At 39.3% G+C, this 22,200-nt stretch overlaps 1 protein-coding gene across 3 annotated transcripts in view; it reads left to right on the forward strand.

Moving 5' to 3' along the window:
* Window positions 1-21,256, forward strand: part of LOC137295958 (tyrosine-protein phosphatase 99A-like) — an 86,067-nt gene extending 64,811 nt beyond the window's left edge. The window contains exons 18-28 of one of the 3 annotated variants that reach the window (XM_067827556.1): window positions 2,568-2,702; window positions 4,765-4,809; window positions 8,927-9,090; window positions 9,981-10,116; window positions 10,374-10,538; window positions 14,123-14,293; window positions 14,673-14,801; window positions 16,347-16,478; window positions 16,908-17,053; window positions 17,292-17,427; window positions 17,971-21,256. In XM_067827556.1, coding sequence (XP_067683657.1) covers window positions 2,568-2,702; window positions 4,765-4,809; window positions 8,927-9,090; window positions 9,981-10,116; window positions 10,374-10,538; window positions 14,123-14,293; window positions 14,673-14,801; window positions 16,347-16,478; window positions 16,908-17,053; window positions 17,292-17,427; window positions 17,971-18,147 — 1,536 coding nt within the window. In that variant the 3' untranslated portion in view covers window positions 18,148-21,256. The remainder of the gene's footprint in view (window positions 1-2,567; window positions 2,703-4,764; window positions 4,810-8,926; window positions 9,091-9,980; window positions 10,117-10,373; window positions 10,539-14,122; window positions 14,294-14,672; window positions 14,802-16,346; window positions 16,479-16,907; window positions 17,054-17,291; window positions 17,428-17,970) is intronic. The other 2 variants (XM_067827559.1, XM_067827558.1) reach the window with 2 other exon arrangements.
* Window positions 21,257-22,200: the final 944 nt, after the last annotated feature.

A 22,200-nucleotide genomic window follows, 5' to 3' on the forward strand; every position in this document is an offset into this window, starting at 1 on the left:
AGAACAGAGCAGACCAACCTTTTTTGCCAATGGCGCCAACGCGGGAATATCTTCTAAAGGGACCAGTCGTTGTTTTTCACCCAAATACATCGTGGAAAAAGCCAGAACGCGTAACACAAGGACCCCCAAAATTGGACCAGGTTTTCATGAGTACTACAGAGTTACGTTCCTTGGCAACTCACTTAGTGTGGACTTGCTAGTTAAATTCAATAAAATTTACTTTATTTATGTTTGTCTTGTAATTAATATCTGTACGTTTAAAATTATCTGGATATTTTTTTTATAAGAATGTTTATTTTTGTATCTAGTATTAATGAGCCGAATATTTTTTCAGTCGTTCCTTATTTAGTGACACACCGACTGTTTGAAATCACCCACCCTCTTATCAGTGCCTTATGCTGAAATTAATTCAGCAGGCTAAAGGTTAAGTAAGTGAGTTTGTTGTAAAACTGCCTAACTTGACCTATCAGAAAGTGAGTACCCAGTGCCATTTGAGTATTTAACCCTCAAGCGTCCATGCAGCATTGAGTTCATCGCTGCATAAGTGGCCATGGTTGTTGTAGAGCTGCTTTGAAGAGTTTTAAAGGGGCACTGATGCGGAGCAGTTTCCGTGGACTGGTGTAAACTTTGGTTATTGTTTTTCTCCCGTGAGTACCCGGATGATATCCCAGAATTCGTGACTGGTTCGTGACCTCTGCTGCGCAGTCCGTAAGCGCAATTGATAGTTTAATTATAGACAGATCAACTGAGGTGAAGTCATTTGTACTTCATTACAAATGTATTATGAAAACAAATGAAACACTTTGAAGGTTAATCATCTGCCAGTGGTAGAAATGGTAAAAAAACTATTAGGACGGGAAACTAACGAAGCCAATGTACGTCTCTATATTTTGTCTCATAACCCTAATTAGTTTACTGTCATATTTGTATGATTCTGAAAATTAATAAAAGAACACACGATTTGCTCATACTCATAGTAAATTTCTAACATAACAGCAACATTTATACATTGTATAGATTGCCAATGTGGATCCTATTTCACACACATACGCGATCTAGTGTGTGTTTTCTGTCATACAGATTCTGCTGAATGCTACAACAAATAAATTAAAACAAAATGCAAACAATGAATGTAAAACAGACTAATTTTATAGCAACAATGTCAGGCTACTACCTTGTTCAGGAATGTATCCATCAATATCCACGTAAATGAAATCGTATTCCATTCATCTGCAGCTGGTAAATAATCCTGCTCTGTTTCGCGTGTCTTACAACTGTCTCATTTGCGAAAAAGTAACACATCGTTTCACGTCTTTCATTGGTGAAAACCAGATAAACCTCTCATTGGTCTCCCAAGATAGTACACCTGGCAACTAATTGTATGATGTCCACTATTCTAAGTAATTTAGTTAACCAATATTGAGCAATCAATCAATCAACGCAAGGGTGGTTAATTCTTTGAAGGGAGGATGTTGTTTTTGCACTCACACTTTACGACAGGGTGTAGTCATCTACACACACTGCCTTTTGACAAATCCGCTAGAAGATAAAAGTAATTAATCAATCAGTGTGTTATCGGTTAATCCTTTGATCGATGTTTGTTTTTGTAACTCAGCTGATAAACCCTCTTGCATCACTTATATTACATAACATACAATACATTTGCCATTACAGACCTTAATTTATAATGTTGAGTATTTACTCCAGACAGGAGAAATGCCAAATGGGAACCTTTGTTGAGTAACCGAAGTGGTGTTGCTACTAATTATACCTGTTATAAATTCATGAATTGACCATCCAGAGAATGATGACAAATAACACGTGTAGGTTTACACCATCAAACGCGAGTTACAGCAAGGAAGATGTAATCTCTGTGTCGCATGCAGCCTGAAAACACTTATGGGCCGAAACTGTTTTGAGGATACCAACGGAATTTCGTTACATAAGGAATACACACAGGCATTTGCTGTGTACTTTGGTAAATAGGTGAAATAAGGGGTTTTTTTTACGTAAGACAATTTTCAGATTTCTCTACCAAAGGCAAAGTCATCGTTTTTTGGTTTACGAATTCAAATACATCAACTGTGTGTTATTATTATCATAAATAATGAACCATTGTAGCTACCATAGCTACCAAAATTTACGTATGCTATTTGCTATCACAGCAAATGTAACATGATTAAATATCGAGGTTAAAAACACAGAAATAGGATCAAATTGGATCAGTAAGTATACCATCCAAGCATCCGAAAAGAACTACACTGCTGGGATATATGGTTACGATCAGACAAGGAATACCATGGATATTTTTAAACAAATGGCATGTGATGGGCATCCGGCCTCCTGACTGCTTAGGTGAAGAAATTCTGCTAATATGGACAGGAGCCCAGTTCCTTTGTCTGTCACGGTCGAAGGAGTGGGCACTGACCAATTTGCGGTCTGCTTTCGTAATTAGACCGTTGGCGAGAAGCATTATTCGCTCCGCATCAGTGCCCCTTTAAACTGTGTGACCTTGCCTGATGATCATTGCTCATTTCTTTAAGTAAATATGCTGTCTTTGTTTCCAGCGTAAATGTGACCAGTACTGGCCAGGCGATGGACTGGAGATCTATGGCAGCATGTCAGTGAAGCTGCTGAACACTATACAGAGAGCTCACTATACAGTGCGCGTATTTTCAGTCCGGAATATGAAGGTAAAAAAGGTATGCATGCCCTGCTCCGTGATGGCTGGCTTCGTGTTGGTTCTGTTTCGCCTTTACTTGAGTTCTTCACATCGGTTCATGTAAGATGCAACGATTGTGGAGGATGTCGCTTAACAACATTCATGGTGAATAGTCAGCTGGAAATTGCAAAATTGTTGTATTCTTGTCAGATGACTTAAAAGTTTTTGGAACAAGAGTGTTTAAAGTATTTTTCTTATTTAGGAAACTGAACAGTGATGACAGTTCTTCTCAATTATTGAGTTACAACATGAAATTTGATTCACCTTACCTTTGTCAACCTTTAATATTTACTGATAAGAAGACCTACATTTGATTCCTCACTCTGATACAGTGTGTGAAGCTCATTTCTTGTTTGCCCTGCCGTCATATTTCTGGAATATTGTAAAAGAGGCAGAATATCAAACTCACTCACTACTGCTGAATGTCTGTCGCAAAGGCAGTACATTAGTACCATGAAACTTTCCAAGTATAATCTAGATCTTAAATATTTGTTGAATTCTGTTTAATAAAGTCTGTTCATCAGCTTCAAATATTTGTTTTTAAGCGACACCTCTTGTTTAGTATTTTTGTCATCACTCAATTTAATAGCATGTTTTTGTTCTTTGTTTTCATAACAACAGTATATTATTATTACATACAAGTTTGAGATTTCAAATATTTAATTCAAATTCAAATTTCATTTTGACTTATCAATAATATTTTGTCCTTTTGTCACTGAGGATAGGCATATCAACTTCTCTCTGGGAAATAATGATTTAAAAAGTTGTTTAAAAAAGTTATGAAGGAAAATGTGTTTATTTAAATTGCCACAACATCTTCCAGCTGGACGAGCTGACATTTCCACACAAGGTATAATGGCCTGTTTATATAGAGTCTTGCATTAAGAACTGCATAGATGTTAGTGTTCTACATTGTCAGGTCATATCCTAGCAAAGGAAACATCCTACAAACTGGGTAGAAACACAATAAAGGAATACTTAAAGTAGGGAAGATAGATTGTCCTTTAGTTCTGCCTAGCGGGTCATAACTGATATATTATGAGATATTATTTTCATCCAAATTGTTTCTGCTTGTTTTCCATTGCAAAGTATTGAAAATGATTGTATCAACAAATCAATTGTGTAGTTCATATGACACATGAATATTTGGTTAACCTATGCATTGTGTTTGTCAAGTGAAGAAAGTAGGAGACACATATACTGTATGCGCCGTGATAACCCCCCTGCTGTAGTAAGTACCTCCTGTCCATCCTCTTGAGCAGTGTATGTAGCTCGACAGGTAAAGTGTTCGCTCATCATGCCTTACGACCTGGGTTTGATTCCCCACAATGTGTAAAGCCCATTTCTGGTGTCTCTGCTGTGATATTGCTGGAATATTGCTAAAATTGGAGTAAAACTTAACTTGCTGAAGTTAAACCAGTATCAGCCCACGCATGACAGTATGTTACTTCTGCCTGGAGTAAGTTTTTCAAATCATTTTGAGAAAAGGTAAAAGAGATTTAGGATGCCCCCAAATTCTATACTCCTTGATAGGATGTGACTTGACAATGGTGATCCTTACTTTTGCCAAATGTTTTGACATGTTCTCAGCTTTATGACATGAAAACTATGATTCCTGTAAACATCAAGTAAATGGTTGCAAAATCTCTACTGTTAAAATTCTGTTTCAAATCTGCCTAAGCTTAGGAAACAAACGCAACATGTAGGGTTAAACAAATAAACATGGTTCTCATACACATGCAAAGCTTAATGTAAGGGAGGCAATGTAGGGATGTTCTATGCAAGGGTATTTATTTTTAAAATTAAAAATCAAAATTTTAAAATACAATTTTTAAGATGTTAAAAAATTTAAAATTTGAAATAAATAAGTACAGTGATTAATGACTTGAGAACCAAAAATGATATTTTGTTGAGCCTAATGTTGCATACTGGATGAAAATGAAACTGGATGTTCCTACTGAATGTTGTCAGCGTTCTTGATTTCGTGTTCTTGGGATGCATCTTGCTGCATCGTGGTTGATGTTGCTTTGTTTTGTCGCTAGCATTACCTCCATGAGGCCGAGACCAGGCATGCACATAAACACCAGGTAGTTTATTTTGTTCCGTACTTTAACGTATCCTGCCTCTGCCTGACCGCTAACCACTGCCTGATCTAGGTATCTTGTATAGCTCACAGCGTTTGATCTATTTAGCTGAGACTGTTTGACTTACATAGAGTTTTTTTCCTTTCCATGATGTATGATTTTCGTCTTTTACGTACAATTCATGTTGTGCCAAATTTATATTTTCAAATGTGATTACATGGCATTGCATTGTTTTGATGGTTTAGTATTTTAAGTAACAAATGACACGGAAACAGAGATAAAATGTAATTTCTTGTGGAATATTTACCATATTACCACATCTCAGAAATGATTATATAAATATGGTGCACTGCATGAATTATTGACATGTTCTCATGTTATGTACATGGCACATCTGATAACATCCATATTTCTAGTGATGTGTTCGAAGATTTATTGTTTCATTATCTTTTCAAAATAACCAACTAACCATCACTGCTGCTTGCCTCAGCACCTTCTGATTAACTAGTGACTAGCGAAATACTGGGCTGTAGCTGTATCTCATTGATACAGAATGGCTAGCACAGTAGTCGGAGGCACAAATTGCTGTGCAGAGTTGCTTCCCTTTGGTGTGACAGGAGCCTCTAATCATGTATTTGAATCCTAGTTCATCTAGAATGCAGTTTACAGGGTGCAGCACCGACCAGCCACCACCCTTTACGATCCTTAGGGTTTGGGTTTGGGTTTGGCACCCTTTACAATCTATAGGATTAGGGCATGGGGTTAGGGTGAGGGTGAGGGTTAGGGTTAGGGTTAGGGTTGGGTACCCTTTCTGATCTTTTGGGAGCTCTAATTAATCTGAAAAAGTGCCCTGTAAAGTGCAGTACTCCCCACTTGTTAACCCTGATCATATTTAGGTTTGTGTGCATCATACCCATCTTTGGGTTTCTCCAAAGTGTCCAGTGTCTGAAACCTATGTACAGGTTCCCACAGATGTCAAGCTGACATGCCAGAATATGTAACTAAAAGTTAGCTGAAAGCAACGTTAACAAAACTCTCACAAGTAAGTGAGAATGTGAGGGAATGAGGAATGGGTGATCACATTAGTAGTTCTGAACTTTGGTGAATTATCCTTTCCAGAAAATCTGGACAAACAAACTTGTGCTATATAAGAATATTCATGCAAGAGAAAATGTGAATCTTTGAAAAACATGTTGCATATTGTAACGTCCTCCTGTGTGAATGAAGAGCACCCTGAGGAGATTCCTGTTCTTGTTGTAAAAGGCGACATAGTGTTCTGGGTGGTCGACGCCATGCTCCATAGTTGTTGTGCTTATGTTATCAATCACTGGTTTGTGTGGTCCAACTTGATATTTGGCCTGTGAAGGTCCTGGTTAAAATGTGTCTTCAGTAACGTCCTGGTAGAATAGGTCTTCAGCAACCCATGCTTGCTATAAAAGGTGACTGTGCTTGTTGCTTGAGGCGTCTGATGGGGTAGGGTGGTCAGGCTCGCTGACATGGTTGACATATCGGTACCCAATCATGCAGATTGATGCTCATGATGTTGATCACTGGATTGTCTGGTCCAGACTTGATTAGTTACACACCACCGCCATATAGATGAAATATTGCTGAGAGTGGCATCAAACTAAACTCACACACTCCGTCAGCAATTTGATATTTACAAGCTATGTTGAACCAACAAACGTAATCAAACATTGAGGGTACATCAACCCATGGACACTGAGGGACCGGTGAACAACATATTTTTCTTACCAAACACCTCAATGCTAATTTTGAACTGTTTGAAGCATGGGTATCAGATCATACACTTCAGTCAGCTTTTAGGAATCAAACGATTTGAATCTTGTATCTTACTGCTTTTCCCCACAGGTATTGTTTTAGTAAAGTTGCTGGGGTGTAATTCCCCTTCTTAGTACTGACAGGGACTACATTTGAATGGTTTTTTGTCAAAATTTATGTATTGGAATGCGAGGCAGATCTTTTTGTAGCCATTGCTAAATTTTGTAGATGACACAAGAAAAACAGATTTAGTATTATCTCTCTTCCATCCATTCGCAAAACATGGGTAATCTCCATTCAGTGTTATTCGAGATAAAGAAGTACTACCACTAAGTACCAAATGAGTTACCAAATAAGCGAAGAGCTTTTAGCCAATCAGAAAATGACATTTATGTGTGAGGTAAGATAAATTTATTTATCCACGGTATACCATGCTTTATACTGCTATAATGCTGCAACAATTTGCTTTGAACAGCAGCTTTTGCTGACTACATCTTTCTGTAATAAGTTTATTAACAAATACTTAAGCCCAAATGCCTGCTTGAATTTTAAAACGTCGACGATTGTTCAGGGTTTCTTGTTGATCTAAAAAAGAAATTTTACTGGCCCAAGGCATGTGATTAATTTTATCAATCAATTAATACCTTGAATGGTGGTGACCTGTGAAGGTTCTGGATAGAATATTTTATCTTTGGAAACCCATGCTTGTTGTAAAAACAGGATCAGGTGGTCAGGCTTGCTGAATTGGTTGACACATGCCATAAGTTCCAAATTGCGCAGATTGTTGCTTATGATGTTGATCACTGGATTATCTGGTCCAGACTTGATTGTTTACACATGCCACCATATAGATGGAATATTGCTGAGTGAGGTGTAAAACTAAACTCGCTGATTAAATGGTTTTATGTTGTGTCTTTGAGTGCCATACAGGTCATTTTGTGTATGTATCAAAAACAGATCATAGTCTTTGTCCTTTATATATTCTGACCCAAAATCTTTGAGAACATTTATGTGACTGTGTGATTATCCAAACCCAGGAATGTTTTGTTCTTGCAAATGGCAGAATGAATTTGTTTTAATTGAATTATTTAGCTGCAGCGTGACAAGGTCGTGGTGTTTAAGGGGGCTTACAGTTGATTACTCAAAAGCTAGGCATCTTTCATGGGGCAGTCGGTGCTCATGCTGTCGATCACTGGATTATGTGGTCCAGAGTTTGTTCTTAACAGACTGCCGCCATATAGTTTTAATATTGTTGAGTGCTGCGTAAAACAAGAAACAAACCAAAACATGGGACAGTCTTGGCTAAGTTGGCACACCCTCCTGTGCATGGTATGTCAGATCTTTTCTGGGTGGTGGGGTAGCCTAAAGGTTAAAGCATTCACTCATCATGCAGAAAACCCAGGTTTCATTCCCCACATAGGTACAATGTGTGAAGTCCATTTCTGGTGTCCCCCGATGATATTGCTGGAATATTGTTAGAAATGTAAAAATGGCTTAAAATCAACCTCACTCAGATCTCTGCTGAGAGGTTTGATAGTAAGAGATTGTGACACATGTTCATCAGTCGTCGCTGATGTTGTGGATGTTGTAGCCACTGTAGACTATGGTCACCTGTCATCATTACTCTGGCAAACCTGTAAAGATCTGGGTTAGAATTTGCAACCCATGCTTATTGTAATAGGGATCTGGTCAGACTCCCTGACACATATCATTGTATCCAAAATGTGGAGACCAATGCTTATGATGTTAGTCACTGGATTGTCTGGTCATGACTGTTATTTATGGACCGCTGTCATATGGCTGGAATATTGCTAAGTACAGTTTTTTATCATTATTTTAGGATATTTATATAGCATACTTATCCACACAACTAGTGCTTGCTGAAGGTGCTGGTATGTCAAATACAAACAAACACAATCATTACAGTGGCAGTAACTACATATCCATGTAGATTATACATATGAAAATTGCTTGTACAAGTGCATGGGAAACCCTTTGTTATCACAACTGAAGTATTGTACTGTATGGTCTTTATCCATTTCAGAGCACAGGCAAATACTGAATGTGTGTCGTTGGGCCTCTCATGCTGATAGTGTCTTTCAAGCCTCTACAATAATACTGTTTAGTACTTCACCTCCACACGTACTCTGCATTTTCGCCGAGTGGACAAATATATTCATGCTGCTTTAGCAGATAAGGAACAAGTGTGTATCTCATGTGTTGCTGACCTTTGGTGGAAGGTCTCCAAATATGAGTTTCTTATATCTGTTTGACCTATGAAATAATTTGACTGCCAAATGGATTAGTGATTGTTGACGTGTTGTGTTCTTGTCTTCAGAAGCACTCTGTGAAGGGTGTGGGGGAGAGGTTGGTGTACCAGTTCCACTACACAGAGTGGCCTGACCATGGGGTCCCGGACTACACACTGCCTTGTCTCACCTTTGTCCGCAAGTCTGCTGAGATGAACCCAGAAGGGGGAGGACCTATAGTTGTACACTGCAGGTAGGTCGACCTTGGGGACTAAGAGTTGTCCACTGCAGGTAGATCGATTAAGGGGGACAATAGTTAGACACTGAAGGTAGGCCGACCTCGGGAAGTATAGCTGTACACTGCAGGTAGGTCAGCCTAGGGGAGTATAGATGTACACTGCAGGTAGGTCAACCTAGGGGAGTATAGATGTACACTGCAGATAGGGAACTATTGTTGCACACTACAGGTAGACCGACCTAAAGGAACTATTGTTGCACACTACAGGTAGACCGACCTAAGGGAACTATTGTTGCACACTACAGGTAGGCTGACCTAAGGGACTATAGTTGTACACTGCAGGTAGGTCAACCTTAGGGACTATAGTTGTACAGTGAAGGTAGGCAACCTAAGGGACTAAAGCTGTACACTGCAGATAGGTCGACCTAGGGGACTAAAGCTGTACGCTGCAGGTAGATCTACTGAAGTACTGCTTGTCCATCTGCCTTCTTTTGGGACCCAATCCTCAAAGTGTTATTATTGTGTTGACTGAACTAAGTTAACTCTTGCTCTTTGAATGACCATATTTGTACATTTCAGCTACGCTAGTCAAAGGTCTGTAGATGTAATCTTGTATTCTGTACATCTGTCAAACTGAGGGAGACCTATAGCTTAGGGACTATAGTATATTACAAGGACAAGATCATGTAGGGAACCTGTAGTTGTTCACTGAAGGTCCAAATATACTGTTGTGCTGTGCTGGACCAGAATGTTTTTCAGAGGTCATACACTTATCATCTCAGTGTTAAAGCTTGAGTAATATGAGAGATCTCTACATTAAGATGCTAGTTAATAAACCTCAGTATCTCAAGGACCACTGATATTCTGACACTGTGGGTACAGTCACAGAGATGTTTCTGTTCCAGTGCTGGTGTTGGGAGAACAGGAACTTACATCTTGATTGACAGCATGATAGCCAAGATGGAGGAGAAGAGTCTCATCAATATTCCAGGATTCATCTTGCATATCCGGAAACAACGAAACTTCCTTGTGCAAACTGAGGTACTTGATACTGTACTCACTGAATTCTTATCTGATTGGGGTTCTGATCAGTTTCAGATACTACCATGGGAACGAGCTGAAACGGCTAGCAGATGACACTTCGCTGCTGTACCCGTACTCGATGTGAATAAGTGCAGTCAGTAAAACCCATGTGGCCGTTTGTTTTACTTCTGTGTTAACAGAAGAACATCATTACAGGCCAATTTCCTGTTCTCCTATTTGTGACACATAATAATCAGACATGTTGCACGTTCCAGGACCAGTACATGTTCATCCATGATGTGCTGGTGGAGTATATTCTGGGTGGAGGAGACACAGAGGTGACAGCAGACACTCTCACAGCGTACATTGAGAAGCTGACCATGCCTGCTAGAGATGGAGCAGAGACCATCCCAGAGGCCTTGCTGGAGAACCAGTATAAGGTGAGGGGCAGGTGGTGAAGGGTGGGTTGTATCTTGCTTTACATCTTGGTCTTGCATGAGAATCAGTGTAAAGTGAGGGTCAGGTGATGAAGGATGGTTGTATCTTGGTTTGTATCTTGGTCTTGCATGAGAATCAGTATAAGGTGAGGGTCAGGTGATGAAGGATGGTTGTATCTTGGTTTGTATCTTGGTTTGTATCTTGGTCTTGCATGAGAATCAGTATAAGGTGAGGGTCAGGTGATGAAGGATGGTTGTATCTTGGTTTGTATCTTGGTCTTGCATGAGAATCAGTGTAAGGTGAGGGTCAGGTGATGAAGGATGGTTGTATCTTGGTTTGTATCTTGGTCTTGCATGAGAATCAGTATAAGGTGAGGGTCAGGTGATGAAGGATGGTTGTATCTTGGTTTGTATCTTGGTCTTGCATGAGAATCAGTGTAAGGTGAGGGTCAGGTGATGAAGGATGGTTGTATCTTGGTTTGTATCTTGGTCTTGCATGAGAATCAGTATAAGGTGAGGGTCAGGTGATGAAGGATGGTTGTATCTTGGTTTGTATCTTGATCTTGCATGAGAATCAGTATAAGGTGAGCGTCAGGTGATGAAGGATGGCTGTATCTTGGTTTGTATCTTGGTCTTGCATGAGAATCAGTGTAAGGTGAGGGTCAGGTGATGAAGGATGGTTGTATCTTGGTTTGTATCTTGGTCTTGCATGAGAATCAGTGTAAGGTGAGGTTCAGGTGATGAAGGATGGCTGTATCTTGGTTTGTATCTTGGTCTTGCGTGAGAATCAGTGTAAGGTGAGGGTCAGGTGATGAAGGATGGTTGTATCTTGGTTTGTATCTTGGTCTTGCATGAGAATCAGTGTAAGGTGAGGTTCAGGTGATGAAGGATGGCTGTATCTTGGTTTGTATCTTGGTCTTGCGTGAGAATCAGTGTAAGGTGAGGGTCAGGTGATGAAGGATGGTTGTATCTTGGTTTGTATCTTGGTCTTGCATGAGAATCAGTGTAAGGTGAGGGTCAGGTGATGAAGGATGGTTGTATCTTGGTTTGTATCTTGGTCTTGCATGAGAATCAGTGTAAGGTGAGGTTCAGGTGATGAAGGATGGCTGTATCTTGGTTTGTATCTTGGTCTTGCATGAGAATCAGTATAATTTGAGGGTCAGGTGATGAAGGATGGTTGTATCTTGGTTTGTATCTTGGTCTTGCATGAGAATCAGTGTAAGGTGAGGGTCAGGTGATGAAGGATGGTTGTATCTTGGTTTGTATCTTGGTCTTGCATGGGAATCAGTATCACATGAGGGTCAGGTGGTGAAGGGTGGGTTGTATCTTGGTTTGTATCTTGATCTTGCATGAGAATCAGTATAAGGTGAGCGTCAGGTGATGAAGGATGGCTGTATCTTGGTTTGTATCTTGGTCTTGCATGAGAATCAGTGTAAGGTGAGGGTCAGGTGATGAAGGATGGTTGTATCTTGGTTTGTATCTTGGTCTTGCATGAGAATCAGTGTAAGGTGAGGTTCAGGTGATGAAGGATGGCTGTATCTTGGTTTGTATCTTGGTCTTGCGTGAGAATCAGTGTAAGGTGAGGGTCAGGTGATGAAGGATGGTTGTATCTTGGTTTGTATCTTGGTCTTGCATGAGAATCAGTGTAAGGTGAGGTTCAGGTGATGAAGGATGGCTGTATCTTGGTTTGTATCTTGGTCTTGCGTGAGAATCAGTGTAAGGTGAGGGTCAGGTGATGAAGGATGGTTGTATCTTGGTTTGTATCTTGGTCTTGCATGAGAATCAGTATAAGGTGAGCGTCAGGTGATGAAGGATGGCTGTATCTTGGTTTGTATCTTGGTCTTGCATGAGAATCAGTGTAAGGTGAAGGTCAGGTGATGAAGGATGGTTGTATCTTGGTTTGTATCTTGGTCTTGCATGAGAATCAGTGTAAGGTGAGGTTCAGGTGATGAAGGATGGCTGTATCTTGGTTTGTATCTTGGTCTTGCGTGAGAATCAGTGTAAGGTGAGGGTCAGGTGATGAAGGATAGTTGTATCTCACTTTGTATCTTGGTCTTGCATGGGCATCAATATCAGATGAGGGTCAGGTGATGAAGGATGGTTGTATCTTGGTTTGTATCTTGGTCTTGCGTGAGAATCAGTGTAAGGTGAGGGTCAGGTGATGAAGGATGGTTGTATCTTGGTTTGTATCTTGCTTTGACGCCGTCGGTTCCAAATGCATTCCCGTGCTCCAAATACTCCATAACACCTGGAAGTTGGCCAACACATGATGTTTATCTCCTAATTTATCCCCCGGCATGTATTGGAGGGGGAATGTAGTCATCGCCTTGTCTGTGCGTATGTTCGTAATCATTTGGTTTCTGGAGTATAACTCAAAAACCATTAAGTATTTTAAAACCAGAACTGGTATATATAAGCTGAACCTAAGGTTGTGCCTTCTGCTATTTACTGATTTTTGTCCCCCACAACATGTTTAACACGGGTTATTAAAATGGACTCATGCCCATGCACATTTGTCTTTTCTGGAGCGTAACTTTCAAACCATTCAATATTTCTTCACCAAACGTAGCACATGGATAGATCAAGGGGTGCACTAGTGCCTTTTGGTAGTTTTGGAACACTGAATAAAATAGTTTTTGCATTTATGTGGCAGCAAGTTTGACTTATACTGAAGTTGGTGGATCTACTCTTTTCCAGACCAGAACTTCAAAACTGTTCACTATTTCTTCATCCAACTTGGCACATGGATAGATCTTGTAGTGTGCTGGTGCCTTTTTGTAGTTTTGGAATACTGAATAAAATACATTTTGCATTTCCATGTCAACAAGTTTGACTTAGATTGAATTTGGTGGGGTGTGCTCTTTTCCGGATCAGAAATTCAAAGCTTCACTATTTCTTGTAGATCTATGTAGATCTGGTGGTGTACTGGTGCTTTTAGGTAGTTTTGAAATTCTGAATGAAATATTTTCAATACTCTCCTTTCACTTTGTCAAAACATTTGACAACATCATAATTAGTAGACATGTTCATGAAGAGTATTTTGCCATTGCGTGGGATATTGATGACTTTGTCTTCATGTTGGCATTTTTATTTTTCTTGGTTAACGTGGAAACGATTTGGACATATTATCAAAGGCAGGGGTGGACTTGCCAAATATCTGTTAACAGCAAAAGGCACAACTTCAAGATCTGCCTCATATATCTGCCATGCAATGTTGAAAGATATAAAATGGGTTTTGAATTGTGCTCAGGAAATGAATCCCTCCCTTTAGAGATTAAGTCTGAATTGTTTCCATGGAAATCAAGTAAAATAAGTGCCAAAACTCTGCAAAAGACACCACTTTGGGATCTGCCTCACAAATCTGCAAGGGTTTGCTGAAAGATATTAAGAAGTTTTAGAGTGGTGCTCTGGAAACGAAGCTCATCCCTCCCATTTGAAACTAAGGCCATGATATTTTTGTTATTCCCACCTGAACAATTCAAACTTAGTCTAAACAAACATCAAATAACTATCAGATAATTTGTTCTTTCAAATATGTGGGGTCCGAGGGGATATGTCATCTTTTGATGACTCGTGTTTAATTCCAGCTGGTAACAGCCCACAAGAGGAACGATGATGAGATTTCTCAAGCTCTCAAGCCAGTCAATGAAGCTAAGAACCGCAATAGCTCCTTTCTGCCTGTCAATCTCAAACGTGTCTTGCTGCCTGTGAAGCCTGGCGTGGAGGGTTCCGACTACATCAACGCCACCTATATGCAGGTTAGTACAGACTCCTACACATTTGAAAAACATCAGGTGTGAATATCTGAAAATGGAAAAGCTGGTGGTTTAGTCTTGGAAACATGTTTATAGGTTTACATGTATTATAATTTCAATTCTCCCAGATAAGTACAGATTCTAGTACCTTTATTAGGTTGAGTCCCATGTGGGATTCAAACCCATGCTGTCACCTGATTGCCAGCACACAAAGTCAGCCACTGTGTCTTCCACTGTAAATACTTTGTGTGACCAAAAACAAACTGTTGATCTGAGAAGGACAAGGATATACAGTCTGTGCTCTGTATACAGTAGGGGTGGCATTGTGCAGATACATGGGAAATGTAAAACAATAAATTTATATATTCTCCTCCTTTGCCAGGGTTACAGCAAGTCAAATGAGTTCATCGTTACCCAGCATCCCCTGGAGTCTACTGTAGAAGACTTCTGGAGAATGGTGTGGGACAGGAACAGCCCTGTCATCATTGTCCTCTCTTATGTCAACAAAGAGGTGAGTGGAGTTTGTATATCAGAAAACACGCCTGCGAGGTTTTGTTAGACAATGTAAAACAAAGGGGAGGGAAATGTCATGACTCGATGGTTTCATATTGTCTACCAAAACTGAGGAGAAGTGTTTTCTCTAACATATATTCTGTCAATGATGGGTAATTACAACGTAGATGATCATTAAATGAAGCTACATAACAATAAGTGAAGTGTAAGTAAGATCAATTTAATGACAGTAAGTATAAATCGTTAATTCCACCCCACTTCCTTCATCGGTCAAGTAGCTGTGTGGAAGAGCATTTGCCTACAAATCTGAAAGGTGCAGTTCCAGTCTTACTTTGGAAAACATATGCACTTTGAACATAATCTTGAATGATATTTTTCAGGTGATTTCAAACACTCATCAATGTTGATTTTATGTATAGGAGAGAGCATGCCTCCAAGGTTTTGGTAGACAATGTGAAACTGACGATGGAGGGATTTCCAGACCCCAATGGTTTTACATTGTCTACAGTCTAAGTAAACTTACCCTCAGTACTTTTTGTTACTCTCCACTACTGAGTCTAACAAAACCTTATGGGAGGTCGCGTCAGGTGATCTTTTAGATTGACCAATCAGAACAGAGCTTACCAAATTGCGAAAGTGGACATTCGCACATACCTTTTGAACTTTTCATCTCGGAAAGGTTCGTACCCGAACGATTCTGAATGCTATTTAGAGTACGCTTGCTTCCGGGTGATGCACACAGCGTACGCACAACTATGAAAACAGTGAGTAAACAGTCGCTGAAAATGGTGTTTTTGGCAATATTCAAGGATGCTGTCTTGCGGAAATATTGGCTAATGGTAACCATGTCAACAAAAAACCCAAAGCGTATATACTGCAGGTCAAATAACTGTGTCATATGCGTTTTTTTGTATGTGGAGAGTTCTGTGTCAGTGACCTGAATATTCTGATAGTCCCTCTGATCCCTAAATAGTTGTCGTTTTCTGATTGTTTAAATCTGTTTAATCTATTTAACTTTGCTTTATTTTTTTAAACAAAAACCTCAAATGTGGTTGTTCTGGGAAAACAAGAGATGACCTAATATACAGTGAGAAGCACACTTTAGGTTTATATGTAGTCAAAGACAGTTGTAGGAAAAGACAATTTGAAAAAGTAAAACCTTGGAAGAGGTCTTACTAACGACAAGATAAAACCCGTGAAGAGGTCTTATTTGCAAAACAAAAACTTCAAGTGCTGTTGTTCTGGGAAAACAGGAGATGACCTAATATTTAGTGAGAAGCACACTTCAGGTTTATATAGCGGAGTGAAAGAGGCTGCATTGAGCAGCAGTAAGATGTCTTTATCTCTGCAGAGTTGCTTCCCATGTCAGTACCAGGATACTATGACCTTGCAGTATCTCCTTGCACTTTTCTTTGAAGTGATTTTAGTCATAACTAAAGGAGAGTCATATCATGCTGTTAGACTGCTTCCTTTAAGCTACCCACATGTCCTTGAGTTATTATTTCATGACGAAATAATTTTTTAACCATTTACTTATCAACAGGATTTCAAAGAATTCTGGCCAAAGAAGGAAGAGCCTATGGAGTTTGAAGCTTGTCCCTTCAAGCTGACCACACGGGAGGAAGAGCAGGTGTCCACCTGTGTCACCAGGGGGTTCCTGTTGGAGTCAACACAGGTTAGTTACAACAGAGTTGCTCCCCACTTTGCTGTCAGGATCTGCAGGTCATATATTGGAATCCCAGAATTGCCCCTATCATGATCCTTGTGCCACAACCTGTGACAGTTTAGACAGTTCATGGGTTTAGGTCACTAAGATAACCTTAGAAGAATATGGGAATTAAGGTTAACCTTAGTAAAGGTTGCTTCATGAAAGGTTACATGTGGTCTCATTACATTACGGAAGTTAGTTCGTTCAAAATTGCCTCTGTTCACCCTGCAGAAAGTGGATATTATGAAAAACTCACTCTCACTCTCAAAGTTACTCCCTCACTCCCTTCCTTTCTCACTCCCTTCTGCACTCCCTTCCTCGCTCGCTCACTCACTCACTCACTCGCTCAGCTGCAGTGTTAATGATTCAAACTCACGTGACGTCTGTTTGTTCCAGTATGACTACACCTTCCAGACGAAGCTGATCACAGTTGATGGATGGCCGGGGGCATGCTCTCCACTACACACAGTGTTCCATCTGATTGAGACAGCACAGAAGTGGCAGCAGGAAAATGACATCGGACCTGTCATAGTTGTTGACAGGTTTGTCAAACTGATGCGCTGCTATTTCATTGTGATTTACTGAGATTCTGAGGCAGGATTGGTTCGTACACATCACAAGCTTGCAAACAGACAATGTCAAATGTTAAAAGTCATAATCATCTCAATATTCATTTTGGGTTGGATTTCTTGTAGCAGGAATATGTCCACTATTAGTTTTGTTAATTGTAGTTTGAACCTCCTTATTGTTTGTCATCATGATGTGTGACTGCGTCCCCAGGTATGGCGGCGTTGAAGCGGGGAAGCTTTGTGCATTGTGGACAATGTACAACCAGCTGACACAGGACAAGAATGTGGATCTCTACCAGCTTGCTAAACTCTACCATCTCAAAAGACCAGGCATCATTGGAACTAAGGTTTGTCTGTCATTCCAGTGTGAACCGAACACACATACAGACCAACTCAAAATTCGTTCATAAGTGTTTGGCACTCATTGAGGTTAGGAGTATATTTTAGTCTAGGTGTTTCAGCATTTACACCCAGTGCCAGTGCAGCTGGAAAATTCATCATGCTTATACCTACTTGTACCCAGAGCATGTTAATATTTTGTTGTTCAGAGCTGAAGAAGAAATTGATGAGTGATTCACATGGTACGTGATTCACATGCCACATGATTCACATGCCACATGATTCACATGCTACATGATTCACATGGTACGTGATTCACATGCTACATGATTCACATGCTACATGATTCACATGCTACATGATTCACATGGTACGTGATTCACATGCCACATGATTCACATGCTACATGATTCACATGCTACATGATTCACATGCTACATGATTCACATGCTACATGGACATTATTTGAGTGACCCCCCAGCCATATATTATGAACAGTCCCTAATCTTAACTCACTCACACTCATTGGTGCTTCCTTTTTTCATTTGCAGGATGACTACCTGTTCCTGTACAAAGCAATCGAGAGTTATCACAAGGCAAGTCTAGAGGAGGGCGGGGAATCCGTCAACTCATCACCCAAACACCACAACTCAGTTCGCAAGAACGGCACTCTCCCACACACCATTACACTGAGTCACAGCAACAGTAAAACAGAGACCAATATATGACAGGGCGTGTAACCCAAGGGTATTGCTGAGCAAATCCAAAATAACACTCCTGACTTCACAGAACAATAGCCTTGTGTTGAGAATAGCAGCATCGACTTGCTGATGAAGAGAATGGACTCTAATTGGCAGATCGGTATAGCCTAGATGCAAAGCCTTGTGATCAAGTGAGTGTTTTGATGGCTTGAAAGGAACATTGAAGAGTATGCTCGATGCTTAAAGGACATCACATCGCTGCCAAATCCTTCGATATCACAATTATCCTACTGAGAGAGAGATTTCATGGGATGCGAATCATAGGTTTCATGCATACCAGTCAATGAAATTGAGGCAGTTGTGTTATGTGCTAAAGAATCTCAATCTCTTTGTTGAGGGTTTTTTGTTGGAAGGAACACTTCTAGCATGCTTCAGTAGCGCGCTGCAGCCTGGGACGTGGTACAGGGTGAGTGTGGTACAAGGTGGATTCGGTTCCAGTTGGATATGGTACCTGGTAGGTGTGGTGCCCGTCAGCTGATCAGCTTTTGACCGGCACAGACAGTCAAATGCTGCGAATTGAAGAAACTCTGAAACAAATTCTTCATGGAATCAAAACTGATTGTTATATTGTATTTTAGAAATGGTCCAATTTTATACCAGGAAATTGTTTTCTGTTTGGGATCAGTTGTTGAAGGTGTCTCCACCACTGTAGTCCAAGTTCCTCACCAGGAATTACACCATAGAAGATGCATCAGAATTAAGGGAACGGTGTCTGTATCAGGAAGTTCCGGTGTGGAGACATGGATCTTACCCCTCATCAATATTTTCAGGAGATTATGGAAAGCCCAGTGAAGAAACGATTGATCTGCTGTCTACCAATTCCGCCATGTTGCACTAGGCTCATGACCCTGCATTTAGAGGCTTTGCATTTACAGTCTTCGTGTTCGTTGGTTGATTTGAGCAAACTTATTCAAGCACTAACATGTAACAAATTACTACATATTTGATACTAATAGAAATTTGAGCTCACTCTTTATCATTTTCATATAATCACAATATTTGAAATTTAGAGGAAAACATATATATGTTACAGATATAACATTTTGCAGGTATTATTGATGTTTAAGCAGAATATTAAGGTGTCTGAAGTAATTTTGAAATACATAAGTGATAAATGAAGAGCAGTATTTATCTCACTATATTAATTTTGCATCGTAATCTGTACCTAACATCAAATCATGACATTAATGTTTACACTGGATTCTTTAAAAACAGTATCTGTCTCCGTGTCTCTAGATTGTGGAAATGTGAATAACTTAACTGGATACTGTGGAATACTTTGGACCCATTTTAGATCACATGTTTTGAATTGTTTTCATAAATTTAGTCTTCCTGTTGACAAATTGTTCACAATGTCCAATCTGATGGTTTTTGTGTCACTGGAAGATAAGGCATCAGGTAGTTTCATCATTGTACAGTGATAATGTGACACAAATGTCAGGAGGAACAAACATCTTGCGTAAGGAAGTATGGATACTATTTTGAGATATATACTATTTAAGAAAGAAGGGGATATTGAATTTACAAGATAGATATGATGGAAATTATGAAGACTAAGAGGAAACAGATCAAGAGAAAATGTTGCAATTTTTTCCATTCCTTTGGGAATGTTTAATCTGTATGGATATACATTACTTTTTCTCATATGCATTGGCATTGGCTAGTGGTATGGTCTCAAAATGGAATATCCCCAACTTTCTTTTAATGGTACATGTCAATCAAAACATAGGGTCTTGTTTAGGCAGTGGGAGCTTGTGATGAGGTTCTTTGACTAAACTGTGACGTCACCAGTGCTGGTTGTTAATTACCCAGAGTTGAAGTGTTCATGGTACTGCTTCTTGACCACAGTGTCCAGTGACAATAGCTGGACATCCATACTATTGAACTATTTTGTGGTTAGGCCACACCAATTTTATTTCTTGTCTTACAGACTTTTGTCCTCAGAAATCCTAAAGGCAGGAGGGAAGAAAAATAAGAATGAAATCATCAGTCAAATGTTCCTTCTTAATATGAAACATTTTTTACTTCTGGCAATTTATGGGAAGAAAAAAAAGAATCAAGTAAAATGTTTTCTTGTAAGTTTACATTTTGTGCCAATCAAAACAGAGGAATTTATTTTTTGAGCATGGAAAATTAATAATTTTTTTCTTATTTTTATGAAAATATGACTTGTTGGTCTGTGAAATAAGAAATAAAATTGGTTTGGCCTTAATAACAGTTCTTCTAGTCTTCTGAAATGAATGGGTCCAGATTAACAAGGTTCTATTTTATCATGTCTCACTGAAACAGATCTGTATGAACCGAAGGTTGACACAGTTGGAACCAGTGGAATGATGATAACCGACTAAACACACAACAGCATGATCAGAATCATGGTGCCTAATAATGGTCCATGGTTACACTTACATAACATAATAGGTATTTTCATAGTGATGTCTTTCTAATAAGTACATGATCAATGGGATCATGATCAGACCAACCGCTGCTTAGTGGAACAGAATAGTGGCACCAGATAATGGTAAATGGTTACTGTTTGATAGTACAGCAGGTATGTTAAAGCTAAATTCTTGTGAGGTTCGCTCAATTCACAGGATGCTTCTGTCATGTATAAAGGTTGTCAGAACCAGAAGTGGTTTGTAGTTACATATTAGTCACAACTAAACTGAAACAATCAACGACAACGGTGACACAATGAATACGAGATAGTTTCCTAAATTGTGTACCACAATGAACTACTGCCCCTAATGTGCTTGTTTAAACTCTGCTGCAGATGCCTGTTAGGTTGTAGACTGCTTTTTGTATACAAGTTTTATTTATGAAGTATATTATTTGTGTACTACTTATATCTAGTCATTGTATATAAACATGACTTGTATTTTACATACATGCATACCCACTGCATATCAGTTATGTTTTTTCATGCTGTATATGTTTAAGACGTTAGGATTTGTGTATATGTTCGCTCTGTATACAATGAATGCGTACACTTATTCAAACGATTTTGTGTGATAAAAGTGAAGGTGATTTTCTTGTTTAAATTTTGCGTATAATGGAAGATGGTTTATGTTCACAAAAATTGTTGAAGGATCAGAATATATTTGATCATGACATGTTCACTGAAGGTTATTGGATCAAGTGTTCGGTGACAGGCATCTGGATGTAACACTCGACATCAACTTCCTTCTGTAAACTGGGGGATATATGTTATCACAAGGAGTCGACAAACAATAAAATGGAAGAATTTTCTGAAAATTCTCACCACAGGTGGAAAAATTTGTCATCAAATGTTGGCACTTTGGATCACATATTTGGTATAGAAAAATAATGAAATAAAAAAAGTCTTAATATCCAACAAGTATCATCAAGTATTGAATCAGAACTTGATATGGATATGGAGAATGTTTCCTTTTGAAAATGTCCTCTTATTCCCATAATATGGAATTACCCAGACGATTGTTTGATTTTGTTTACGAAAGATGTCTGCTTCTGTTAAACAATGGTCCCAAGCACACAGTCCTTGCCTCTACTTTAAAACTGGGCTATTTCCACAATACGGTATACCTCATTCAGCTCCACATTCCACTGACGAAGTCAGTATTTTCACACAGTTGTACACAGGAAGTTTATATGCAGGTAACTTTGGAGGCAGGGCAGTGTGCGGAAGGAGCATTAAGCAGCTCCTTACCTGACAAAGGGAGGTAACTCTAATTATCTAGCTTTATAATGCCATATTCATATTCAAGCAAAGATTGTCTTCAAGAATGCTGGTCATTCTTTTAAATGAATAATGACTGTAATTGTTTAGGTATTAAGGAAATGGAGTCATGTGACGTATGAGCAAATTTATAGACTGATTTCTGATTCCTTAATGGTGAAAATTTAGTATGACTTTGATTGATGTTTGTTGGTGTTTCTCATATGGTTGTGTTATATTCTACACAAAAACTACCAGGGTAGATTTTCTAAATGGTAAACAGGGGAGGAAGTTGATGTCTGGAATTCTGTTCAGCTGTCTGAGAA

Source organism: Haliotis asinina, chromosome 9, assembly GCF_037392515.1.
Source record: "Haliotis asinina isolate JCU_RB_2024 chromosome 9, JCU_Hal_asi_v2, whole genome shotgun sequence".
Lineage (NCBI taxonomy): Eukaryota > Metazoa > Mollusca > Gastropoda > Lepetellida > Haliotidae > Haliotis > Haliotis asinina.